The 24,744-nt window shown below is 39.2% G+C and overlaps 3 protein-coding genes across 8 annotated transcripts in view; 1 reads left to right on the top strand and 2 right to left on the bottom strand.

Moving 5' to 3' along the window:
- LOC144636031 (uncharacterized) overlaps window positions 1–19,393 on the bottom strand; it is a 40,949-nt gene extending 21,556 nt beyond the window's left edge. For all 4 annotated transcript variants that reach the window (XM_078495169.1, XM_078495172.1, XM_078495173.1 and 1 more), the window contains exon 1: window positions 19,390–19,393. The gene's annotated coding sequence lies outside the window, so the exon portion shown is untranslated. The remainder of the gene's footprint in view (window positions 1–19,389) is intronic.
- On the bottom strand, window positions 3,332–9,589 carry LOC144636069 (uncharacterized). Of its 2 annotated transcripts, XM_078495211.1 has the most exons (6): window positions 9,438–9,589; window positions 8,661–8,775; window positions 6,623–6,805; window positions 5,529–5,615; window positions 5,095–5,358; window positions 3,332–4,551 (listed from the first exon to the last, which is right to left on the bottom strand). In XM_078495211.1, exons 2-6 carry the CDS (start codon window positions 8,682–8,684, stop codon window positions 4,366–4,368), a joined length of 744 nt encoding a protein of 247 aa, XP_078351337.1. In that variant the 5' UTR covers window positions 8,685–8,775; window positions 9,438–9,589; the 3' UTR covers window positions 3,332–4,365. The 2 variants fall into 2 exon arrangements, with proteins under 2 accessions (XP_078351337.1, XP_078351336.1); XM_078495210.1 differs by lacking the exon at window positions 9,438–9,589 and having other exon boundaries at window positions 8,661–8,857.
- LOC144636018 (uncharacterized) lies at window positions 8,910–24,306 on the top strand. Of its 2 annotated transcripts, none has more exons than XM_078495156.1 (21): window positions 8,910–9,029; window positions 11,983–12,197; window positions 12,548–12,739; window positions 12,874–12,963; window positions 13,420–13,584; window positions 13,787–13,933; window positions 14,152–14,338; window positions 14,845–14,915; window positions 15,006–15,297; window positions 15,932–16,164; window positions 16,745–16,959; window positions 17,506–17,743; window positions 18,229–18,394; window positions 18,755–18,861; window positions 19,175–19,361; window positions 19,748–19,858; window positions 20,262–20,461; window positions 21,589–21,703; window positions 22,533–22,675; window positions 22,901–22,936; window positions 23,143–24,306. In XM_078495156.1, exons 2-21 carry the CDS (start codon window positions 12,018–12,020, stop codon window positions 23,269–23,271), a joined length of 3,204 nt encoding a protein of 1,067 aa, XP_078351282.1. In that variant the 5' UTR covers window positions 8,910–9,029; window positions 11,983–12,017; the 3' UTR covers window positions 23,272–24,306. The 2 variants fall into 2 exon arrangements, with proteins under 2 accessions (XP_078351282.1, XP_078351281.1); XM_078495155.1 differs by having other exon boundaries at window positions 8,920–9,029; window positions 11,971–12,197; window positions 23,143–24,305.
- Window positions 24,307–24,744: the final 438 nt, after the last annotated feature.

Raw genomic sequence — 24,744 nt, 5'->3', positions numbered from 1 at the left:
TATCCTGCTCAATTTCTTGCGGAATATCGTCTGATTTTAGCCAACTCGGCCTACAGCCTCATCGGCTAAGTATCAGGCGATATTCCGCGCGATTTTGCATGATAATTGTTAATTAGCTACCCTGTATATGATTTCTTTTAAAAAAAATCAAGTCAAGGTTGAATAAATCAGGTAAAATAATTCTTTAAGAACAAAAGTGATAAATAAAAACTATCGATAAGATACTTAAACGTAGTGTCATTTTCCAAAGAAAATAAAAACAGCTGTCTACATAAAATAACAATGTATACTAACTGCTAATTGCATTGTCATTTATTTCACTGATGAGTTAAAAGACATACAATGTAATAAATAATTTCTATCTTTATAGAACAAAAAAAAAAAGTATAATAACTTGGGAGAGTCTAATGAAGCAGATGTGTGATAATAAATTGAAGACCCGCGGCAAACAATGGCCCCTGGACTTTCTGGCTAAATTAAACATTATCAAAACAGCTCCAAATTGCGCATGCAGGTTTGTTTACGTGTGCTTAACACTGTCCTGTCTTTCATTTCACTGGTCTTTGTTTCGTTTTTGAAAAATTACACATGCAAAAAGACAAGGTTTTTGCTCGCGCGGCGCCTTTTGTCTTTTCTTTTACAAACGTGAGGAAAGGAAACCTTTTGTTTCTCAAAACGATGAAGTCAGCTAAATTTTTAGGGTTACAGTCCTAACCCTAACGCAAAAGGTAACCCCAAGGCCTTAGGGTCGGGGTTAGAGTTTCAGATTAGGGTTACAGACTTAGCCCTAACGCAAAAGCCTAGCCCTAACACACACACACACACACACACAAAAGCTTAACTCTAACCCCAAGGGATTAGGGTTAAGCCGTTTCAAGTTAAGTTTAGGATCAGAGTCAGCCTCAACCTTTAGATCGCGCTTTTAATGCAGTAAGCCTTCACACCAGTTTGCTTGCAGCTAGCTTTCACTGCAGTCTGCTTGCGGTTAGCTAATTTTTGTTGTTTCGGGCAAGACTATTTTAATCTGTTACCGTTAACTGTAATTTGAGGTGAAAGTGAAATAAAGACTGATTGTTGATTGAATACGTTTGCTCGCGTTGTTACATTATACTAGTTTTGCTTTCAGTTAAGTGCAGCCGGCTTGCTCTCACTTCTAGCTCCACTCCTTACATCATCACACATCTACAAAATCCCGCGAAAACACGATAAACTTCTGAGGTTTTCGTTCGCACGAATCGATAGATAGATTGATTGATGAATATTTAATGAGGCACAGAAAAAATTTTGCAAAGGGAACGTGCCCTGCGAAACATCTAAAGAATTTTTTAAAGTCTAAAACCAGTTCGCTTCTCGGCAACTTTGTCGCTGCAGCACCCAAGGGGACACTGCTAAACTCACGCTGACATAGTTCCCGACAAGAGATCTGTCTTTTTAGACTTTATTTTATACCACTTGGTTCCACCGGCCTTTGTCGAACATTTTTTCTCTTGAGCGCTAAACAGCACTATTGTACAAAACAAAGGCCGAACATCTCTCATTTCTTCGAGAGATGCTGTGAGACTTACGGGTTTTCAGACTTAATGATGTCCTTCAACCGCCAAGTGGACGCACTTGCACTCAAACGAACCAGTAGTTTATTTCCTCAAGAAATGCGCCATTTTTGTTCGCTGTACTTGAATCTCTAACATGTGACTTAAGGTCGCGGGGGACACCTTAGGCTCATCATTATGCGTTTATTTAAAGCGTATGCACGAAGAGCAACGACTGACATCGACAACTTTACGAGATATTCATGACTGGATAAAAATATGGGTGCATGCGCGTGATTTTTTTTTCAAAAAAAATAAATTCCTGTTTCTTTGATATTTTAACCAATTTAAAACAACACTTGGCGTTATACGTTTATATAGATTGTGTTGTTCCAGGAAATATCCATACCCCTCCCACAGAAGATTTTTTAGTTTGAATCCCCCCACCCCTCTGGAAATTCCAGTTAAGCCCCATACTTTCCTTTAAAAATTTTGGCTTTTGAGACCCCCCACCCCCTCAGAATTTCCAATGACCTTCCATGGGGTGGGTATGGATATTTTCTGGAACTACACATTGTAGGAAGTCTATGAGCTAATTTTTATTCAATTTGTTTTTGTTTCTGCAACTCAGAGTAATCAAAATAATATTCGGCATAAACAATCGTGTCCTTCATAAAAACGCATTGTTCTCACCATAAAAGCGTGGAATATAATTACCATAATTACATCTCTCCTTTGGAAACTGATCGTGTTTTGGTCGGGACACCTTCGGAAATCTCAAAGTTTTGACTTTTCCGACAATTTTGTGGCAGAGAATACAGCGCGGATACAGACCTTCATGACTTGCCACTGCAGATAGGTAAACTATGAAGATTGTAGTGTGTCATAACAGAAGCGGAATTTTAAAAGAGCTCTTTTAGAAAGAGGTAGAAGGAATTAAAGTAAAATTTGCGCATTTAAACCGCCATAACTTGCTGGCAAACTTTAAATTAAAAAATCCGCTTCTGTTATGACACTCTAGAGATATTGACTGATTAGTTTTTGGCAAGATCACAGTGTGCTGTCTCCTACTCGTTCCGCAAACTCTGCCACAAAATCATGTTCTTCCCAATTTGGCACTAACGTGGCTATTACATCGCCGTTAAGTACAATCTACCAAATAATAGATGACATACATAATTTTTCATCATTTCTTTATGTCTCTGTAAAATTTGAGCTTAATCGCACCCATAACAGCCGAGAAATAAGCGTTTTAAAAGATGCAGGTCAAGCAAAATTTCGCTTTATGAATTTATTCATGCTGTAGGTATCCCCCGCGACCTTAAGACGTCACAATAGAATAGCGAGTCCCAGTCCCTCGCTGCTACTGCCTGCGAGCAAATTTAATAATGGCGGCTCAGCAAAGTTGGTTTCTGAAACGCTGTTTTTACATCCCGGACGACTGTAATAAAGTTCCTCGAGGCAAAATTTGCACACGCGATGCGTGGAAAAATGTCTAGTGCTGGATTACTTTGGACAATGTAAGCTACAAAATCTTTTCTTTTTTGCATATGTTATTTTTCGAAAACGAAACAAAAACCAGCGAAATGAAACAAAGGACAGTGTTTAGCACACGTAAACAAACCAGCATGCGCAATTTGGAGCTGTTTTGATAATGTTTGATTTAGCCAGAAAGTCCAGGGGCCGTTGTTTGCCGCGGGTCTTCAATTACAACTTAACCCATTGTCATTTGAATCTGTTATTTTCTTAAAAATGTACTTTGGTATACATGCACATGCACACAGGAATCAATGTCAGTTCACTACATACCCAACATAGAGCTTTTAAAGGACTACTCTAGTCAGCCATGCCTTTGTTTATGTTTTCATAACTTTTGGAATTATATTTTACATGGAGCTTGTGTCTAAATGAAAGAGATCACTGTCACACTGCTAAAGGTAATTAAACAGACTTACAGTAACACAACTAAGTACAGCAGTGCAAGTGGAATTCATTTTGCCATACAGTTTTCTTAACTTTGATGGAATCGAAAATGGCAGAGGCTGACTAGGGTCCTTTAAGTTCAATGTGTAGCATTATTTTTAGTAACAAACGTTTACTTATTTAAATACAGTGCACTACTTAACAAAAACATGATACAATTTATCTGACCTCTTCATCAGACACTTGTTCAGACTGCATGCTTTATTAGTTACATGTATAACAACAGTTCATCTACATGTAATGCGATCTTCCTTACGAGTGTAGCCCAGAAAAGGACTGTTGTTGGTAATTATTGTTTTGCAACTCTGACAACAAAGTGATTTCAAAGTTACAAGATTTCCATGAGTTGCAACTTTGTTCCCTGTGTCCTTTCCTTCCCGTCCCCTGGAGCAGGAGAGAGTGTCTCTCACCCGCTCCTGAGGATGGGAAGGAAATGGCGCTGGGAACAAGGTCGCATAAGTCAAGGGTGTTGAAAGTCTGTGGATATTAAAATTTAACTGTGAGGTTACAAGTTAGCTGCTCAACAATTTGCCAACAATTTTTTAAACATCGATATGATCAGACTAAAATACCCTCTCCCAGAAGATCACACAAGTTGAAAAACTGATACTCCTGGGTTCAAATGATTTACCATGAACTCTTTCGTGGTCAACAACAATTTTACATCCAAGATAATTCACACACAGATTAGAATTAGAGTATGGTTTTCACATTCAAACATTGTATGGGATTTTCCCAACACAGTTGCTTTTGTTTTACTCCTTTTTTGTCTTTCATGGAAACAAAATACGAACTTTTGATTGAATAACGTCAACCATACCACCTTTTAAAACATTATGTGCAGAGAAGCCTGCTATTTCTCATGGCCAAAACCGTTCGTGTGTCGGAACACATCATCCCTCAGTGAGCTGAAATCGTTATTTTCTGTTGGAGAATGGGGGTCTGTACTCCAATCACTGGTACTTGATTCATCATCACAGCTTTCTTGGACAGAAAGATGAGACTCTGACCTCAACCTGCCATGCCTTTCTTGAGGACACTAGGAAAAACGTTTTTGTTTTATTAAATATACATTGTATGCTGTAATATCGTAAAATAAAATGTATGTTGCTCATTGCATACTCATCATTTTAAATTAAGAGTAAGCTTTTTTACCTAAAAATAAATAAAGCAATAGTTTAATATTTTATTTCATATTTGGCTGAGTGTATATCTTGTGTCTCTTAACTTGTTCCTGGTTTTTAAAGGAAAAGAAAAGCATCAGGTGGTTTTAAAAATTGTAAACAAAAATCAATTTTAAAACACAACATTTGCTTAAAAAATTTATAAGACACCTGAATCCAATAAATTCTTGTCTACTGACAGCAAAACAGTATTTAGGCAATAGATTTATATGGGAATTTAAATAGTTAACAACTATTCACTGAAGTGGAGGTGGCTAGTCAGTAGTGGTGGGTATTTACCGAGCCGCAGAGCAGCGAGGTAAATACCCACATTGCTAAACAGACAATGGCCTTATATACACGAAAGATAGATAAGAGATAGAGCACGGCACAGTACAGTTCATGTTAAACAAACTTACAGCTCTGAGGTGAAGTTCCACAGCACCCTCTCTCTGGACTGACCAATCTGGGTTACTCAGAACAATAAGGGTGCGCATCAGTACATCCCCTAACCCCTGCGGAGCCTCGCTTCTTATTTGGTCAAAGTACTCTTTGGTAAAGGCAATGTCATAGTCACCATCAGCAACTGTCGAACGTTGCAGTGCATTCACGGTCAGTGACGCCCCTGTTTTTTGGTACTTGGCAAACTTGACCACAAGGGAACGTGGATAAGTATGCCCAACCTGAAAAACAATCATCAGTTTGTTTTATATATTTATGACTTCACCAGAAACAAATAACGCTGCTGTCTTATAGGTGTTACTGGTTTCAGATTACAGGATCCATCATTGATGTGTAGAGAATCTAGGAACATGTAGGTTGAGTATTAATAGAATCCACAGACCACACCTACCTGATAAAAGAACTCGCCGAGTATCAATTTAGAAACAGGCGGCACCAGATGAAGGACAACTTTGCCATTGGAGCAAAGAGGAAATTGCTGCATGAAAAAAAATCTAGTTATAAAATACTTTTCCTTGAATTAAAATTATAGCAACTGCGACTATGATTTAGTAAGTACATATAGGGAAAAGACAATGTTCTGTCAAACTGCTGTAATTAAATGTAGCGTATTTTGTAAGTGATGTAATAACATGTTGTAGTGTATTGAAAGTAATGTGAATAATATACTGTAAGCATTATCCTGTAAATCGATCTACGTAAGTACTGTTCTGTGAGTTTTGTTGTGTATTATTAATAAAGTAAAAAAAAAAAAAAAAATGAGTAGATCACTCTCATGTTACAGATGGTAACAAGGCTGCAATGGCTCTCAGTCAAGCACTTAGTGCCCAATATTAATAGGTGTCGGGAGTAAACACTTTTTCACAGTATTTAGTTTGGGTCCAGGGATGGGGATCTGGTAAGAATCCAAGACCATGTACTTGAATGAGCACTAGTCATTCGAAACACTGGCCAACTAAGTCTACCCACAAACCCTCAATTTTCAAAATGGTGCAAACATGGTCCAAGCAGGCTAGGATTTCCGAAATACAGTGCTGTACATCAGCAACTTGACTGGACATTTTATAATCTTCACTGCATGCCCAGACTTCATTATGCATGTTATTAAAATAAAAATAAAACAAAAACTTTATTGAGGGGTTAGTCTGCATTCAGGGTATTGGGTGGTTAAAGTGCTATGATTCGCAAAGTACACGACTTGAGAAAATGACGTCAAATGTTTTTCCCGGGATGCCTGGCCTCCGTAGTTGGTAACCAGGCCACAGGAACATGGCGGTTCAATGGCAGACGAAAATTTATTGACTATCTAGGTCGAAAAAGTACACTTTTCTTCATCGTATGAGAATATGCTTTGAAACTTAATGTTCTGTATAAGGTTAACTACCAATCGGATGAAAAAACAAGTATCCCAAAATTTGATCGCAGTAGCACTTTAAGTATTGTAGGACGGATGTACATTTTTATATTGAAATCAATAACAAATACCTTTTCCTGCAAATCACTGAGCAGACTCTGTGTAGGATGAACAAAGTTGTCAACGAAGCTAGTGGCATCATTCCTGTATCTGTCACGCAAAAGACGTTTCAGTCCCTCTATCACTTGTGGACATTTTGGATATTCACAGTTGTAATATCGGCAAAAAATCTCTGCAGCATTACTGATGACTTCCTGTTAATAATAATTGTAATGATTGACAAGTCAATAGTTACATCCTTTTTGGAAATCATTTTCAGCCTGGAGGGGACCTTAGCTCCCTGTTATTGATATAACGACAGTGACAGTAAATTGATCACCATCTGTTGGGGATTAAAATTGTGCATGGGGAAGCTTCGAGCCAAGTGGCCCATACTGCCAGAGCTTATCCTGTTTCAATAGCATTAAGCAGCTACATGTAGGAATATTCTACTCGCCCCTGAATGGGATACTAGTCCATCACAATGTTCCCCTCCCCCCCCCCCTGTCACCAGCACACCAGCATTATTGGGCGATTCCAGAAAATATCCGTACCATACCACGGACGGCTTCCATATTTTAGCCCCCCTTGCCTTCGGAAATTCCAAAATGCGTTTCCCCCCCCATGCCCTCGGAATTCCATAATCGTTAACCCCCCCCCCCCCCTCTCGTTCAGATTTTTCATTTTTTCGTCAAACTCTTTAGAATTCCCGTCAGGGCTCGCAAATACGCCCAATGTGGCGTATTTTACATCAAATTATTTCAAATGACTCGATCTGTACATAGAGACAGTCATTATGACTCAAGAGATTCTGGGATGAAATTGCAAAAAAAAATAAGACTTTTCTCCTTACCCTTGTTCAACAGATACAACCTACATTAACTTTACATTGCCCCAAACTGTTGCAGAACATTAAAATAAGAATATCGTGTGATGCACGTGTGTAAACTAGGAAGATAATACGATCAAGTGCACTGACATATCCGCCATCTTGAATTTGAGCCTTCAGGGTCAGCAGTCGCTCCCAACCCATGTGCTTCAAAATGGCGTCTCGAAGCGAAGCAAAAGAGTTTCCACTCCACTGAATCAGATCGAATGGACTAAATATTTGTGGATCCGCTTTGACAAGAAAACAAAGAGCGAATAAAGAAGTTCATCAATGTTAAGGCCTCTGAAGCTTGATGTAGAGCCCACATTTTAGCGATTTTCTTTCGTAAATGAACGCAAACACATGCCTGATCGATCGATACTTGTGTTGTATCCTGCTTCCGCGACGCAGTCGTCAGTTCGTGCTTTATTTGCGAATTGGTAGTCCACAAAATAAGCATTTTCAAGGAACACACTCTTGTTTTCTCCTCTGGAAATCCAAGATCTGGAACTCCCCCATGCCTTCGGAATTCCAATCGTAAGTATCCCCCCATGCCTTCGGAATTCCAGTTCAAAGAACCCCCCCTTGCCCTCGGATTTCCAAAAAGCCGTCCGTGGTATGGTACGGATATTTTCTGGAATCACCCATTTACTGGTACCCATTGTTACACCTGGGTGGGGAGAAAGGCATTATGAGAGTAAAGTGTCTTGCCCAAGAACACAACACAGTGACCCCCCGCACCAAGGCGCACCCGTACTGCCAAGGTCAATCATTACAAATTAATACAGTGAACATATGAGATCAAATAGTGTACCATGATGCTTACATCACAGGGCCTCAAACACAGAGGATTGTCTGCCTGTGGTTTTAGTCACTGCACGGTGACTGAGTTTCACAGCTGGTTTTTACACTAAGGATGAACCTATTTTTTTTATTTTTAACTTGCCGGGGTCCACTGCATGGTGACTAAGTCTTAAATGTACACAGGTTACACTAAGGATGAACCTGGATGAACCTATTTTTAACTTGCCGGGGTCCACAAATTAAGACAGGCGTTGACAGTTTGCTTTGCATGTGAGTACAGTAAATGACTGTTTGTAACTGACTCTCTTCATTCTTTTTAAGACGATAAATTATGTCAACTCTAGACTAATCATGCATATTCAATAATCTAAATATTCAAATTGACTGTTCTGTCTTACATCCACGTTGGTTTGTTGAGCCATCTTGCTTTCTGTACCCACAGAATAGAAATCTTGCTGGCTCCACACAAAGAACGGCTTCCTACAGCTCAGATCCCTTCTGGAATAAGACTCTCTGATGATGAAAGAACGGTAAAATAAAATAACCTCTTAAGCGAAGACATTCTCAACATGTGATGAAGTCAGTCTATACGCGCGCGCGAGCGCCTTTGGGTTTATCGAAGGTGCCTGGTTACAAGGCAGACAACTGAAGCAGCAAGGGAAATTCCCACTTCCGGGAATTTCGGGGAATATTTTGAATTGGAAAATGAAATCGCGTTGGTCAGCACTTTCAATTCACAAGGTAGCCACGTTTATCAACGTTCAAAGGTAAGTAAAAACGTTTTCTTTCGTTTTTACGTGTGGAATTAACTTGTGTATGGCCGTGCGATAATCTGGATAATCGAGTACATGTACACAGGGCTTGCTCTTTTTCTTGAAATAAATAAAGAAATTCAACCTTTTATAACTTGCTCTGGGAACATTTTTACCAAGTACGAAGCCACTTTGTTTGTGTCTGTGGGCTAAACTTTATCAAAGATCAGCTTGAATGGTGAACACGAAGTTCATGTAGTAATCGATTTGCATGCGGTCCTGCTGTTGTGGTATTAAAGGCAAGGAATTTAGCTGCAGTTAACTTTCCAGTGCTTAATACAAAATGCATTATATTGCCAAAGAAATGGTTATATATAGAGAACGGCCTTAAGTGAGAAAGAATAGGAGACAATTGAGCAATACCTTTTTGATCAGATGATGATACACAGCAACCAAGTCAGTCAGAAGCGTGCAGTTGAATCTCGACTGCTGTTGATGGCTGATGCGACGTTCACTGCTTGTAATGTTACACGAGAGTTCTTGCCACGTTTATATAATTGTAACTTAAGAGCAGAAATCACTTTTTATTTCGCTTATCTTTCCCCGCGTCAGCATTCGCGGAAGCATTTATTATTGACCATGATTAACAGAATAAGCTGTGTGTAGGCGACTTCCGGTGAAAATTGCAGTCGCAATTCCCTGCAAAATCAGGACGGGAATGGACCTCCGGACAAGGACGGAGTGGCAAGAGAAGTGTAGCTATTAAAAAAAGGCGAAGCATTTGATCGGCTCATAGTCACCTGGAAAAAGATTCACTCGATTGTTTCCTTCATCCGTTCTCTTTTTTACCTCTAAATTCACTTTGCAGGCTTAATATTTCAATTAAAAACAAAGGAAGGCAGTCCATAAATTTTTCCTGTACCCCGCTTTCAATCAATATTTAAAAAAAGTGAATCGACATCGCAAGTGAGTTAACTTAACCTCCTTTCCTAATTTAATTTTAAAATGGGCCTTTCACCTTCGAATTCCCTTTCATTTTCGTATGAAATAAATCCATGTTTCACGAAATTCAAGATGAGTATTTACAGAGAAGTCATTTCTCGGAAATATAGTTGATGTAATTCGACAAATACCGTATTAAAATCAGTTAACGAAAAGTGGACTCGGCCTAAGAGGCAAGTCGTTTAATTTGCTTGAACGCGAATCGTAGCTGAACAGACCGTACTGGTACATGGTAATAATAACCCCTACATACGTTACTATAAGCCTGTTACGGTATTTGCGGCGAATGCGATCCAGGAAAATTTCATTTTCATGTAAGTTTCTGTTTAGAGCTGAAATAAGCTCATGAGCGGTTATGTGGATTTATTACTCGTGATCAGTTAGGGGCACTATAGTTCACACATTTCCAGTGATTTTATGAGTGATCATTCGGCAAGTCGGCTAGCCTAATGTTAGATGTGTTTGGTTATTTTGTTGGAGTTAAAGCATGGGGGAAGGTGTTGTTTTGGGTACAAAAAAAGGTTAGCTTCGATTTTCGAGAAGGCAACAGTGGCTTGTAAATTCGGGGAATAATATTTTGTTCCCCAAAATTTTCTGAAGTTTGAAAGTTCAGCTAGCGTATCCGAAAAGATACCCTTTCCTTAGCGTTTAAAAATTGAGTTTTAAATCGCACAAAAATAAGGACACCTATAACGTAAAAACGGTGTTCCGACCCCTCTCGTGAAATTCCTCGGTGCCCCTGAGCTTTGAACCAAGAGTTATCATCAAGACATAACACATAATTTATTTTACCACGAAGAGCTTAGGAGCCGTAGCTCGTTAAAACGCTCTCGTGAAATAAAAAGGTTTTAAAAAAATACAATTAAAAAGACAACAACAACAGGAAAACTGTGCGACAGCGGACCGCTGAGGGAACAACAGGACACAGAAACAGCGAGAATCGAAATGCACCAATCACAGCTGTTGAAAACCAACCAATCACAGCGCAGCAGCGTGCTTTATAAGTTCACGCACAACAGTCGACCTTATCGCCTGATGAAGACTAGCAGTGTGCAGTCGAAACGTCGCGATCTCCATCACACGTGACTACGTCGTGAGACAAACGAAAAATACTTTATTAAATAAAAAGACGTTTTAAAAAAGTAAATAGTGCATATATGTACACAATTGTGAGTGTGGTATGAATAAATAGTCGAGCTAGAAGATGAGGATTAGCCAGAACGATCAATAGATGAAAACAATTCAAAATGCTTATTTAAGAAATTTAAAATATTGAAAATTGATTATGTTGGTGGTGAAGCGTCGTTGTTTTGAAAAGGAACACGAGACTTAGGTATGGCGCCTATTTGTCGTTGACCAATTGTCGTTTTCTTTTACCGCCTTAATATAATAATATAAAGTTTACCAAACCAGTTGTTTCCTGTTGCTCTCTCGATGATACAGTCAGCGAATCTGACTTCTGTGATACAACAGTTTCAATATATGAGGAAGAAAACAACTAACTCGCAAAGAGCTCTTCTTGGAAATGTTTGTTATTATGTTTCTCTTCCTGTATTTCTGAGTACAGCTTGATTCGGATTCATTATTCAAGACGCAGCCGGTCGCTTCTAGACGAAAAAATAAAATATTATTGGTTATGATTTAGTTAAAATGTTGTTTTAATACCAAATGAGGATAGCTTTGTTGTAAAGATCAACATTCAATTAAAAACTAACTGGCAAACTCCTAAATTTGGGTAACAAAACTACAGAAATTATATGAATATAAATATTCATTATGCAGTAGGTGAAATCGTATGGACATAATACATGCAAAAAAAATGTTTGTTTGTAAGATGTGCGTGCATATTCTTTGAAAGGCTTAATTTCATCAAGTGCACGGTGTTCATTTTAGATATCAGGATAAAACTGCGTAATCGTTTGTTTTTTTTACTTTATTTTTCACTACATTTCAGGTTGTGCCTTAGGTGAATAACAGCGTGCTGTACATCGAATTCTCAACATGGCTTCACAACAGACTGATGTCAAGTTACGTCTGTCTGAGGAACTCAAAGACATTCGTTCCAAGATTGTAGAGGGGAAGCTTGTGCTTTTTATTGGTGAACACGTGTCCACTTTAGTCAGTCCGGACAATTCACGCCCCTCATTGGATGACTGGTGGCAGGCTGTCAATCATTCTGAGGTAAGAGCAAGGTGTTTTGTCACTTGCGCATTTACACCCACCCAAACCGACTTTTTTTTCTACAAAGACCTTGCTATTAGTTACCCCAACGTACTAAAGCGATTGGAATTGAGTGACGGAAAATAAGCAAGTCCAACCCAGGCCCAAACGAGAAGAGTCGCCAAGGTATTAAAGGACGCAGGCTGGTTGCAAAATAATGACTGCGGCCGAAACGAGAGAAAACTCTTCACTGACAGCTCTCAAGCAAAATTTGGGCTGGTGAAATTCGATAAGAGCGCCACGCTAAGTCGCCGAGAGTTCATCAACGGAAGTTTCGTAAAAGGAAATGAAATGTACCCTTCTTTTTGCAGAAAGGCGTCAAGGCACTTTTCGATCTCGAAGAGGCGTTCCTTGGAAACCTCCAACAGGCGCCGTCACGTGTTCACAATGCCCTGAGGAATGTCGGGAAGTTTCCTCTCATCATAACCACCAATATGGACGAGCTGTTAGAGCGTTTCCTGTGGAAGACTGGGAATGGGGGCGAGAAACTCCGACTGGATCAGGTTGGTATACTAGATGAGCGACATCGAGAGATAAGTAAGGTTTCTATTGTCAGTTATTCTAGCCACTGCGATCGGATAGATGCACCAGACATGCGAATCTGCTGATATCTTTCTTTGTTTTCGAACGTTTTTAGATTTCATGCCTTGCCCAGTCCTGGCCGGATCTACGCAGAGATCTGATCGTCAAATGTCTTGGAGATGGCGGTTTTAATGCGCGGACGTTGGTAAGTTATATATAATTATTTTTTTTACTATTTTCAGGGATTTTTTTTTACCATCTCTCCAAAGTAATTTTTACTCAATTTTGCTTTTGCATTTGTTGCTTTTCCATTGACTCGTAAAACGCGTAAAACGTGCCCAATCAATCAGCGCCCAATCAGACGAAAGAATGCAAGACCAATCATCATTTGGCACGCGTTCTTTTTCCCGCGCTTTCCGCTGGTTGAATGTTTCTGCTTTGAGTTCTGATTGGTCATTAACGCTATTAGTGGGCGTGGTGATTGACACTAATTTATTAGATTACTTCTCCCCTTTTTCTTCTGGCTAAATCGTTTGATAATTGAAAACTTTTCAAACTTTTCAAAACTTTTGAGAAGAGCATAAAAAAGATTTACTGATATTTTTAATTTGGTTTACCCATTTTGCTGTTATCGCCCCTTTTTTTTCATTTTGTTTTTCAGGCAAGTAGTAAGAAATACTTTGAAGACTTCTGCAGTGTTCTTGAAAACGCAGAGGTGGAATTTATGCGTCAAGTTTTCAATGACAGATCTGTCCTGTTTCTTGGCTGTGACCCGAACCGAGCAGAGTATAAGAACTTCTTCCAAAAGTTTGCAGTCAACGCGAAGGTAGAGTGCCGAAAATTACCGCAAAAGTTTGATTCTTTCCCTATTATGTGCGCGTGTCCATGTTAATTTACTTTGTAAATACTTTGCCCTCCGAAAGTAATCAGTTGCGACGTAGATCAGTGACAAAACAAACTGAGTTGAAAGCCATTAGAGACATTTGTCTCTGTGGATCGTGTTAATCTGTTTCTCGCCAATTTAACAGATGAAGCATTACAAGTTTGAGACCTACATCGAGTCGGATCTTGAGAAAGATGGGAATCTTCTTACTCTCAAGGCAAATATACAGCCCTGGGAGTTTGTACAGTTCTTAAGTACCGGAACCATTCAAGAGGAGATTCAACCAGGCCAGGTAAGTTGTCAACTATATTGCTAGAACAGCTAGCCATTACTGATAGATTTGTTGGTTATCTGAGCATGGACGATAAGCCGACCGACTGACAACCCGACCGAAAGACAGAAGACTGTTTGAAATCCTAAGAAGTTTGTTTATTTCAGTTCTTTTCTCTTCTCATAGTTTACATCCTCATGTACAGGTGAAAGTATAAAACAAAAATTTTCATCCCTAAGGTTTATGAGAGATCCTACTTGAGAATCCAAAGAGAAGAATATCTTCAGCAGCAACTGGCAATGGAGAAAATGGCATCCGAGATTATATTTCACACAATTAACATAACGAATGCATTGTCACCTGACGAATACTTTGAGCAGATCTCACGGCCGGCTATCCAAGACATGTTCGCAAAAGATCCTTTTGGTACGTTTTTATGTTTTTGCTTACATTGTACTATCGTCTTAGGCCAGCGTTAAGATAAATTGCCAGTCGTCTGCATGAAACTGTATAATTTGCTTTTGTGTAGATGGTAGGAAAAAGTTTTATGCATAGACGAACGGAAAGGAGAGAGGGGCATTGTTGTTCCCAGAGGCCGCGATCATTTTGGTAAGATCGCGGCCTCTGGGGACAAAATTAGAGAGGAAGAAAGAGAAAAATAGATGTTTGAAGAATGACAGAGAATATGAGGAAAGAAGGGGGGGGAGGAGGCAGGTAGGTAGTGGAGGGAGGGAGAGGAGGGAGGGAGGTAGGGTTGGAGTGAGAGGAAGGGAAGAAGAAAGGGAGGGGGGGGGGGGGGGGAAGGAAGGGAGAAAGAGAGGGAGGAAGGGTGGGTGGGTGGATTGGTGAGAAGGAGTAAGAGTAAAATAGAGGAAGGGAGAAGAAAGGACATTTTAGCCAACAGTCTTATCCTGCTCTGCTTTTCTTTTTAGGTGTTTATTCTGAGGAGAAGGTTCAGCGGACGCTGAATGCAATGAAAGGAAGGCGTGACAACCTGATTCGGGTAAGTGTAGGACTGAGAAACAGTCCTTCCGTCCAGTTATCATGTAAGGAATGGTGAATGACTGAAGAGATTTGCATACCTTGTTTGCAGCTTATAAATGAATCAAAGACCAACATCATCGCCCTGTTCTTTTACCACGGAGTAAAGAAAGAGATTGAAACATGGAAGCAAGCAGAAAGATCTCCCCGACCATCGGAAGATCAAAAGAAAAAAATCCTGCAGAAGTGCAAGATTTCCATCAGTAAATACGCAAAGGCCATCCTGCTTTGTAAATCGTTCATGCGGAGTAATAGCTCCTTGGAGATCCTCATTGTTGGTGATCAAGAAACATACCAAGTACAGGAAGTTGAGAAGGAAACATTTGCACTTATCCGTCTAAAAGGTTGGTTGTCTGAGCACTTACATTTTTCTTAACAATGCCAACCATTGTCAAGAGTTAAGTGGCGAGGAAGGAACCAAAACAGAAACTATAGGAACCAAAGAATAGAACTATGTCTCGATGCTTTACCAAGTTCTCCTTATCTATTTCCGTATCGGTAGACTATATGTTATTAATATATAATATTACCATAAGGCAGCGAAAAGTATCGTTAACTTCTTCAAATTAAGATGTCCTGCACTTAGCGTAACAAGTGACTAACTTGCTCGTTGCCATAATTCTTATTGATGATGATGATGATGATGATGATGATGATGATGATGATGATGATGATGATGATGATGATCTGATGATGACGACGACGAAGGATACGATGGTTATTATTTGTTTCATGAAAGTAAATTGATAAATCAGGCAATTCGGTTGAGGGTAAGCAACGTCATTTTTTAGTGGTTGTTTTACGCACCCATCAATTTCTGACCGTTTGATCTAGATACATGATAAAGGCATCATATTCCACCTTTACACGAAACCCGTTTTCAAATGGTCTCCAGGCAACTGAGCTAGACAGCTGGCGGTTTTGTTCAATGCATGGATAAATAGCTGCGTCTAATTTTTCCCTTTCGTTACTATACAGGAGGAACAGATGAAGCCATTTGCTACGCGGAAACGGCCTCTTCCCCAGAAGACAGAAAGTTTGCTAATCACCTGATAAACATCAATGGGGAGGAGGTATTAAACAAGAGAAAAGTTTACGAAAGAAGTCGTGCAAACGCCTGGAGCAACGAGGATTCCATTTTGAAACTCGCCACAGCGATTATGAAAGAAAGCGCAGAGCTGAAGAAAAGATTCGGTATCGATGCGATTGAAGTAAGTTGTTTACTCAACAGCCACCTCAGAATGAGCTTCAGTCCTTTATGCGGATACTAGCATCTGACGAATTTCGTACAGAACTCCAAATAAGCTAATTTTCTACTTAATATTTTGCTTGTTTTGCTAGACAACAATTTTTTTGGTGTTCGAAAACAATAGAAAATTTTGCATAACTTGATTTTCCCACAATGTTCTGTTTGAAGTGAATGTTCTTAATCACCGTAAGGTTGTCCTTTGAATTTGGCAGCATTTTTCTAAAGTTTAACTAACCCGTTTTTTGCGTTAGATGGAATCTTCAAATTGTCTTAAATTGTCATTTGAGCAAAAACATTACCTCGATTGATAAAATCCCCGCACTTCCACAGTTGTTCAAAGATGAGCCCCTTTTATCCCGTTACCGAGTTTCTGTTGGGAGCTGGGGTGAGTCCTTTCGTAACGTCATGGAAGGAGTTCATTTTCTGTTCGCTTTGTATTATTCAGTGGAAGTCCAGTAACAAGTTATAAAACGTTTTTTTCTTCCAGCAAGACTCTCTGCATTGTCATGGTATGTGATTTGTGTGCTTAATTTCATTGTTAGAAAAAAGATCTGGAAGCGTTGGAGACACTGACTCGTATCAGTCAAAAGGTAAGGAGCCAACTGGACCCAGGGTATCTCGAGCCACTCGGTGAAGGCAGCTTTGGACAGGTGTTCCAAGCAAAGAAGGATGGACGGCCAGTGGCTGTAAAGATTCTAAAGAACATTGAAAACCGCAAACAGATCCAGGACTTTGAAAGAGAAGTTGACATGCTCAGGTTGGTTATCTGTATGCCTCTTTGTGTGCAAGCTGTTTTTTGATTTGTTATTTTATATCGTGATGCTTAGCTACATGATCAGGCAGCGTTACATGAATCCTGTAGCCAGCGAGAGCTTTGCAAAAAAACCTTCATGAGTGATGTGAGTGATATTATACCTTATTATTCAACAAATTCGCGCGCTGCCCATATATGGTGAAAATGTTAACGTTATCTGTCATCCGTACATAACAGATATCCTGCGATATACGTAGGTTGCGAAGATTCGTCCGAAGTCTTGTAGAGCCCTGCATAATTACAGTTTTTCTATCTACAAAATGCGTTTCGTTGGCAATTTGTTAAATAATAAAACATACGGCCTCGTCGGCTAAGTATCAGGCGATATTCCGCGCGATTTCGCAGGATAATTGTTAAATATGTGCTTTTGTGTTTTTTCTTGTGTCTTTTTTATTTGTATACGCGCACTTCTGGTAAGAGAAACGGGGAAGACACGTATCAAAAAAGTCAGTTACTACATGATTTGTGCTTGTGTGTTTGTATCTTCAGAGAAGCAAAACACCCCAAAATCGTGGAAGTGATTGAATGCATCTCTATTCAGAATCAGCTGGCGATTGTTATGGAGTTTATGGCGGGAGGAAATCTTAAAGTGCTGCTTGAAAAACACCACGATGGGGGACAGGGAAAAGAATTAACTGTTAGGTTCACCGAGGACATTGGTTCTGCACTCGAACATCTACACTCTCTGAATATCATTCACAGAGACGTTAAACCTGAAAACATCTTTGTAAGATACTTACTTTGTCTGCAGCTTGCTGTTATGTTTTTTTTCCTCCATCGTCAAGTCCAAGTAAAGAAACGATGGGGTGAAGCATAACTTTTGCATTGCTTGTCTCCACCAACGCGTCTCTAGATGGGTCCCCCCCCCCCCCCCCTATTTTCCGGGATATTTGCCACTCATGGGCGGCCTGACACAGTGGCAAAATAATAGAAAAGCTTGATTGAGTAACAAGAGTCCTGGTCGTTTCAAGCTATCCATAGTCACTGTGTAGGGATTAAATAAAACTGCTTCCAATAGCAAACGACAAAAACATTATTATGAAATTCAGAAAATTGTCCATCATAGGCATTCGTATGTCAAAGGTATAGCTAGGGGAGTTTACACACTAGATCGTTGACGAAGTATAAGCAATACTTAAACTGATGCAAACCATTAAGTTAATCGTCATTGTGAATATAACTCTATCTGAAATATCGACTATCTTTTCCCAGTTGTCCGATGACCACACAGTTCTCAAGCTCGGAGACTTTGGTCTGGCTCGTGCCACTGAAGGAACACGTCAGACTAAGACCCAGATTGGCTCGTACCGCTACATGGCGCCTGAAGTGGTCACCTCTGGAGGCCGCTATTCCAAGAAAGCTGATGTTCATAGCTTCGGTGGGTCCCTACCTAGCGATGGTGAAAATATTTCTATTCGGCAACCGAAACAAAATATAGTGTATTTTAATTTTTATTAAGGACCAGACACAAACGACGCTGTGTACATATAACTGCATGGGGGGGAACAAAGAATTCATCCATGTGATAAGTGGATTTGTGTTAAAAAAAAAGCGAACAGAAACTCTTTCAAGGAGTGAGACTAGTTCTGATCGTCTCTTCGTGGAGATGGCTAGAATTGGATTGGGGCCGTTTTTAGTTGTCAGTATGGTGTTAGTTTAACCCTTAAACAAGTTAACCCCATGGGACATCTATGGTACAAGTTAAGAATGATCAGTACCTTGTTTTTTCTGTCTTTAGGTTTGTGCCTGATCGAAGTGCTGAGTGGTAAGGCAGTGTTTCATGACATCCTACAACATGAGACTGTGTTTAAAAAGAAAATGGCGGGCGAAAATCCCAGTATTCCGGTAATTAAATTTAAAAACGAAAAGTCATTAATTCTAGTAGATATGACGTCAAAAACGTCGACTCGACGATGAACTTTTCGACTCTTCGCAAAGTTTCTGAATGACTGAAAGTTATTACATATACGTTGTACGCGCGTTCAAATGATTTGTTCAATACTATCAGATGTGATGAAAATGGTTGCAGAAAATCGTTACATATATTTACGTAATTAAATACACCATATTCAGTACTTTCCCTTATATATATGCCTTGTTGTTTGTCGAAATGTCACAAATCACTTTTAATTTTTTCGCTCTCTTCTCTGGTTGTCAGGACATCTCTGTTGAAGAATTTGGAGAGGAACTGGCAGCAAAACTCAAAACGATCATTGACGAATGTCTGAAGCCCGAAAAATCCCGTCCCGAAATGCATCTTCTTCTCAGCATACTGAAGGGAAAAATTACATCGCATAAGAACAGAGTGGAGCTTTACTGTGTTGGAACTGGGACCGGAACAACAGGTATCAAAATAATAACAGCAACTTTTCAAGGCAGTTGTGTTGGTGTTTCCTAATAATAGAAAAATGCTTGAATAAAAATAGAACTTATTTCCCGAGAGGAGAACATTGACCGTGTGCACTCTTTGCCACCGCAACCTTCGAAACCCTCTTTTTGCATCGACCCCCTTAAGATACCATAACTGGTCTCTTGTGTTCTGTATTCGTCTCTCAATTGCGCTTCTTTGCTTGCCCTTGAGTAATGGTGTTGTGTGACCTCTTTTGTTTTAAGGGATGGAAGCCGGGTTTTAATGACCAGTACTAGTAGAGTACCAGATCACCCCACAAATGTTAGTCCCAGCCCATATCCCCTGAGTTAACAGTAGTATGGACACCGTTTTGTTTTTCAGCTGTCTTGCATGGCAAACCGAGTTCCTCCGCCATAATTTTTCATGGTGGGGAGCCTTTGTTGATGGCGGACGTTGGAGCTGGCGTTCTTAAACCTTGTAGGGAGAAACTTGGTTAGTCTATTTTTTTTATTTTTCTGGCTTTTGTTGTTTGTTTGTTTCTTTGTTGGTGAAAATTTTTTTCTATTTTTCTTTATACTTCAACCATATTTATTTGCTACAATTTTGGACACCTTCCAAATGTGAGTCGATTGTTACCAAAATTTGCAAAAACAGGAACCACGATCGAAGAAGTGTATATATTGACCGTTTAGTTTGTGTGACAGTTACGTTGCTTGTATTATAAAATGTCATCTTTCGATGCCGATTTCATTTAATTCCTGTCTTCGAAACTCATAACGACCTCCTGATTCTATTTCTCTATATAGTTGAAACCTTGCATATAAACAAAACCCCCTTGTGTTCAGTTATGCAATGTTAAAAAAAAGACTTTCAGACGCTTTTGTTGCATTCTCAGCCCACAACGAATTTCCCAGAAACGTTTTCATCACGCACAACCACCTGGACCATGCTGGAGAGCTTCCTATGCTGTTTGTGTATGAGAGCAAACGGAGATACCTGGCCGGTGAGCCACCCTTGAGGGTGCTGTCCGGTCCTGAGGTGGAACATAAACTCAAGACACACAGGCTTGATGAGATGCTAAGCATGTTTAAACCAGTAAGTAGTACTGCCCGCCATAAAACTCTCGCAACAAGCGGGTTTCGAGTGTATCGTAAAACAACACCCAAATCAATTACAATTATAAACTAGCCTGTTCCAGGTGTTTGGTTAGTTCGAAAGTAGTGCGAAAAACGGGATAAGCGCGAAAACCGAGTGGACAAAATAGCGAGGGGACTAAGGCGAGAGAGCGACAGGCGATTGGTTTTTGGCGCGAGTTTTTTAACCAATCAGAGAACGTGGTAATGAAATAATGAAAAACCAAAGCAATTCCAGACTGATTAGTTTCGACACTCAATTGAAAACCGCTTTAACTCAGTATTCCGTCGGTACCTAATTTATGTGCGAAATACCCAGTGCCCTCACGAACTACTCAACACGAACAAACCATGCAATAAGACACCTGACTGGACAGAATATCATTATGTTCATAAAGTAACTACTTTAATATCATAGGTGACAAATTACTCCTTAATTTTGGCGCGAAATTTTAACGTTAATTTATAATTTCACATGTGAAATTATAAAATTGCCATGGCAACGTAGTTAGCGGCAAGATGGCGTCCGGGATAAAAGATGTTTTAAAGCTTAAACTTTGTATATTTTCGCTTGAATTTCATCGTAGCCAGCTATATTTGAAACTTTTTGTCAACAGCAGAAAGGAGTCGAACAAAGGTTTTCTTCAAAGACTAAAAAACTTGCGAACTTAAGCAAAATGTATGCTTTCAACTTTTCACGCTCGGAGTTCGCAATGCAGTATACCAGTCAAAAACCTAAGATTCCAAGCGTAATTTGTCACCTATGATATTAATATGAAATCAGATGTTATACTCGTGAAATTAGGAAATAATTTCACTTGCATTTTGTCAAAATTCTTATAATTATTAGAATTTTGACAAAATGCGCGTGAAATTATTTCCTAATTTCACTCGTCACCATTTGATTACCCATACTAATCATGTCAATACATTAATAGCTTTAAGGAATTTTGACTTAAGGAACCGAAATGTGGAAGGGAGTCTGTATGGTACCTTCACACAACACTAGCAAATACAGCACTGCTTTTAATCACCCCAGCTCAGTCTTAGCGGTGGGTCATTCAAATGTCCTAATTTTGTTGCTTGTAGGAACAAGTTGCAGACTGGGTGGTGTGCCATCCAGGTGGAGATCCAACTTACCTTGATGACGACAAACACTTTTTCATCAAAATTTGCCGAACTCTACACGGCGAAGTTTGTTATGGTAGGTTAAAATGTTTAAGTGAAAACAAAATGGTCGCTGTGTGTATAAACTTTAGGTTCAAAACCCCAGCAATGAGATCCTGATTATGAGGAAGTGATTTGGTAATTATTAGCTAACATCGGGAATACACTAACAAAATGGAATTACAAGGAACATTTCAGAATTGAACTTGCCTATCCAAATTAATTATTGCATTGTGTAGAGTGATAGGTGCCCATTTTCTCAGGAAATCTTCCTTTATTTAATTTTTTTCTTGGTTAAGCATGACCCATAACTAAACGTCCCTAAGATTTTGCAAGGCGAGACCTTTTATTTAACACAGCGAAGTAAATGAAAATGGTCACGATATCTTTCTACTAGATTCTACTAATTTGGTCGTGAATAGCATATGTAGCAGATTTTTGGTCTAATCTGCTCTGAAATTAGTGGTAGCCAACTTAACCCATGGAAATCACTATCTAAAGGAAGATACAACCGTAATTTGCTGAGAGGAATCAAACCGCGGCTAAAAATATCGAGTTTGAGAAGACGCACAGAAACCATTTGAAAAATTAAGCCTTTATTTTTCAAATCGCAATCCATTTCCATCCGAGCCATCTGCAGCCAAAGATGCTTTTTTACAGTTTCAATGCTCTAATATAGCAATTATTGAAGAAAATGGACCATTATTTTTAAGTTTCTTACGACACAAATATATATTTTGGCTGTTCAGAAATTTGGTAAAATCATGACAATGCCCCTTTAATTATATTGAGGAGGCAAAAGTAAAGTCTATTCCTTTTCAATAAATACGTGATAATGTTATTTCATTTTGCATTACTTTTTGTAGGATTTGTGCTTTACTTCAAAGACAAACCAATTCTGGGGTACTGCGTGGACTCTGGCTTCAAGGAAGACGTTTTTGAGTTTTTCTTTCAGGCCTCCACTGTTATCATCGATGCGAGGGAGAATGGATCTAAAGAACACGCGTCAGTAAGTAAAACAAGCATGTATTTGAAATTTATGTCAGTTGTAATCTGGTATTAGAATTACGTTCTTGGAATCCAGAAATCGTTTTAAAGGAATCCATCTCTTGATTCTACACTTCTTCTTTCGCGACCCCACGTAAAATGCTTTAATTTGGTCATTATGTAAAAATCTATACAGCTTAGTTTTTTTATTGTTATTAAAGTGAACTGATCTACCTTTCTTATTTAGTTTAAAGAAGTTGTGGATTACGTGAAGAAAACTCAGGTACGGATTTACTTCTTTATTTGTTAAGGTTTTGTCGTTCTTATTATGGTAGTTGTTTAGTATTTCTTCATTATTTTGTTTGTCTTGTTTGTTCGGTTTGTATGTTTCTTGTTTCTTGTTTTTCTTTTTAATAACCCATAACCTACCAAATTATTCTGTAATTCGCATGCTTTCTACACTAACACTAGATGTAATTCTCTTCGTAGCTCAAAGACAAAAAAGTCTACATCACTGGCTACGGTATCGATACCGAGTACCCGGATGAAGAACTGCCCGGTGTGGAACAGCTTCGAGCGGATCAATACGTCACACTCTGGGACGAGGACAGTGATTAACTATAGCAGTTACTTCAACCGGACCACTACTGAAACTGAAACGCATAGTCGCCCTTTATGAAACTGAGAAGAGTAGTTTTAAAAGCTTAATCCCGACACAGCTAATTTTTCATATAGACTAAGATAATGATACTTTTACTAGCTAGCTGAAGCTTTTATCACCTAAATGATGAGTAGAGTTTTTTTTTTTTTGACTACGTAGTTGTTGAATGAAACCAAAAACCTGTAAAACGGAAACGTTTCACCCGGACGTTCAAGCCTTCAATCTTTAGCAAGATGACATGTACTGATCTCGGAATGGTTGGAATTTCTTACAGCTACAAATCAACCCCAATAAGACAATGTAATCATGAAGCCTATAAGAAGAGACTGTTATCTCAAAGAAACTGATTTCTAAGTTTATAAAATTAATACGAATTAACCCTAGTATCACAATGCAATTATGAAGCCGAAAAGAATAATGTAATTTAAAAGAGGCCGATGTCTTAATTTATACATACGAATCAACCCCCGTATCACAATGTAATGATGAATCCTAAAAATGGTACTATACGGTGAAGTCCTCGCACTGATATATTATGAACATGTATGGACTATAACGATAAATGAAATATATAGTGCCTATGAATTTGTCATCAAGTGAGTAAAGTGCCATGCCCATAAAACACAACACAGTGACCCCGGCCAGAGCTCAAACTCGGATCGCTCAACCCGGTCAAGCGCACTGCCTCATTTTATGGCTGATGTTTGGACAAATAATAGTTTGTTTATATTCTTTTCAAACAATTGCGCATTCACAAAACTTCTGCTAGACACTGGATTCCAACGACATCTCATCACATACGGAATCCACTATCTTCGCGCCTCTCTGACGATTTCGCTCCAACTTGTTTGAGAGCAGGGGTGGGGAGAAGAAAGTCGGCACTTTTCTTTGAAGACATATCAGTGCCTGGAAACGGTGCGAATCTATGTCAATCAAGCCGTTGCTAAGAACGACGTCAAACCAAAGTTTCGTTTTCTCAGAAAGATATATCAATGACTGCGTGCGTGTGAAATGGGAATAGTGGCGGTGTTGTGTTTGATGTTTTACGCCGCTGAGATGTTTTTGGGATTTTCAGCCAGATTTCTCACCTGATGTTTCACGTCACTGAAAATGTTTTGGCTGCGTGGAATAACAAGCGAAAAATTTTTCATGGTTAAAATTTAACAACCAAAAAATAGGAAATGATCTCAGAATCATTGGAGTTATTTTTAATCAGTATAATTCGCAAGCCTTACTTTTGCCAGACTGGTCACCGTTATCACCGTTTGTTGTTTTGATGTCCAGCAAACTTCAAAGGAGCAATCCAAATGCAAATAGCTATTGTCAGTTTGTGCACGGTCAAGACCAAAACAATGAACAATGAACTTTGTCAAGCTAAGTATAACTAGGGTAACTTATATCCGTAGGGGCTTACAAGAGGAGTAAAAGCT

This window comes from Oculina patagonica, chromosome 13 (genome assembly GCF_052425735.1).
Source record: "Oculina patagonica isolate OP01 chromosome 13, crgOcupat, whole genome shotgun sequence".
In the NCBI taxonomy this organism is placed as follows: Eukaryota; Metazoa; Cnidaria; class Anthozoa; order Scleractinia; family Oculinidae; genus Oculina; species Oculina patagonica.
The sequence above is the reverse complement of the archived record's forward strand: the minus strand, read 5'-3'. Positions and strand labels throughout refer to the sequence as shown.

Excerpts from the sequence above, each read along its gene's own strand:
- LOC144636069 (XM_078495211.1), bottom strand. The coding sequence starts at position 8,684 with ATGGCTCAACAAACCAACGTGGAT. Across the intron at positions 5,616-6,622 it reads TCAGTGATTTGCAGGAAAAG|CAATTTCCTCTTTGCTCCAA; the intron begins GTATTTGTTATT and ends TTTTTCATGCAG. Across the intron at positions 5,359-5,528 it reads TCGGCGAGTTCTTTTATCAG|GTTGGGCATACTTATCCACG; the intron begins GTAGGTGTGGTC and ends ATTGTTTTTCAG.
- LOC144636018 (XM_078495156.1), top strand. The coding sequence starts at position 12,018 with ATGGCTTCACAACAGACTGATGTCAAGTTACGTCTGTCTGAGGAACTC. Across the intron at positions 20,462-21,588 it reads TGCTAAGCATGTTTAAACCA|GAACAAGTTGCAGACTGGGT; the intron begins GTAAGTAGTACT and ends TGTTGCTTGTAG. Across the intron at positions 22,676-22,900 it reads GATCTAAAGAACACGCGTCA|TTTAAAGAAGTTGTGGATTA; the intron begins GTAAGTAAAACA and ends TTTCTTATTTAG.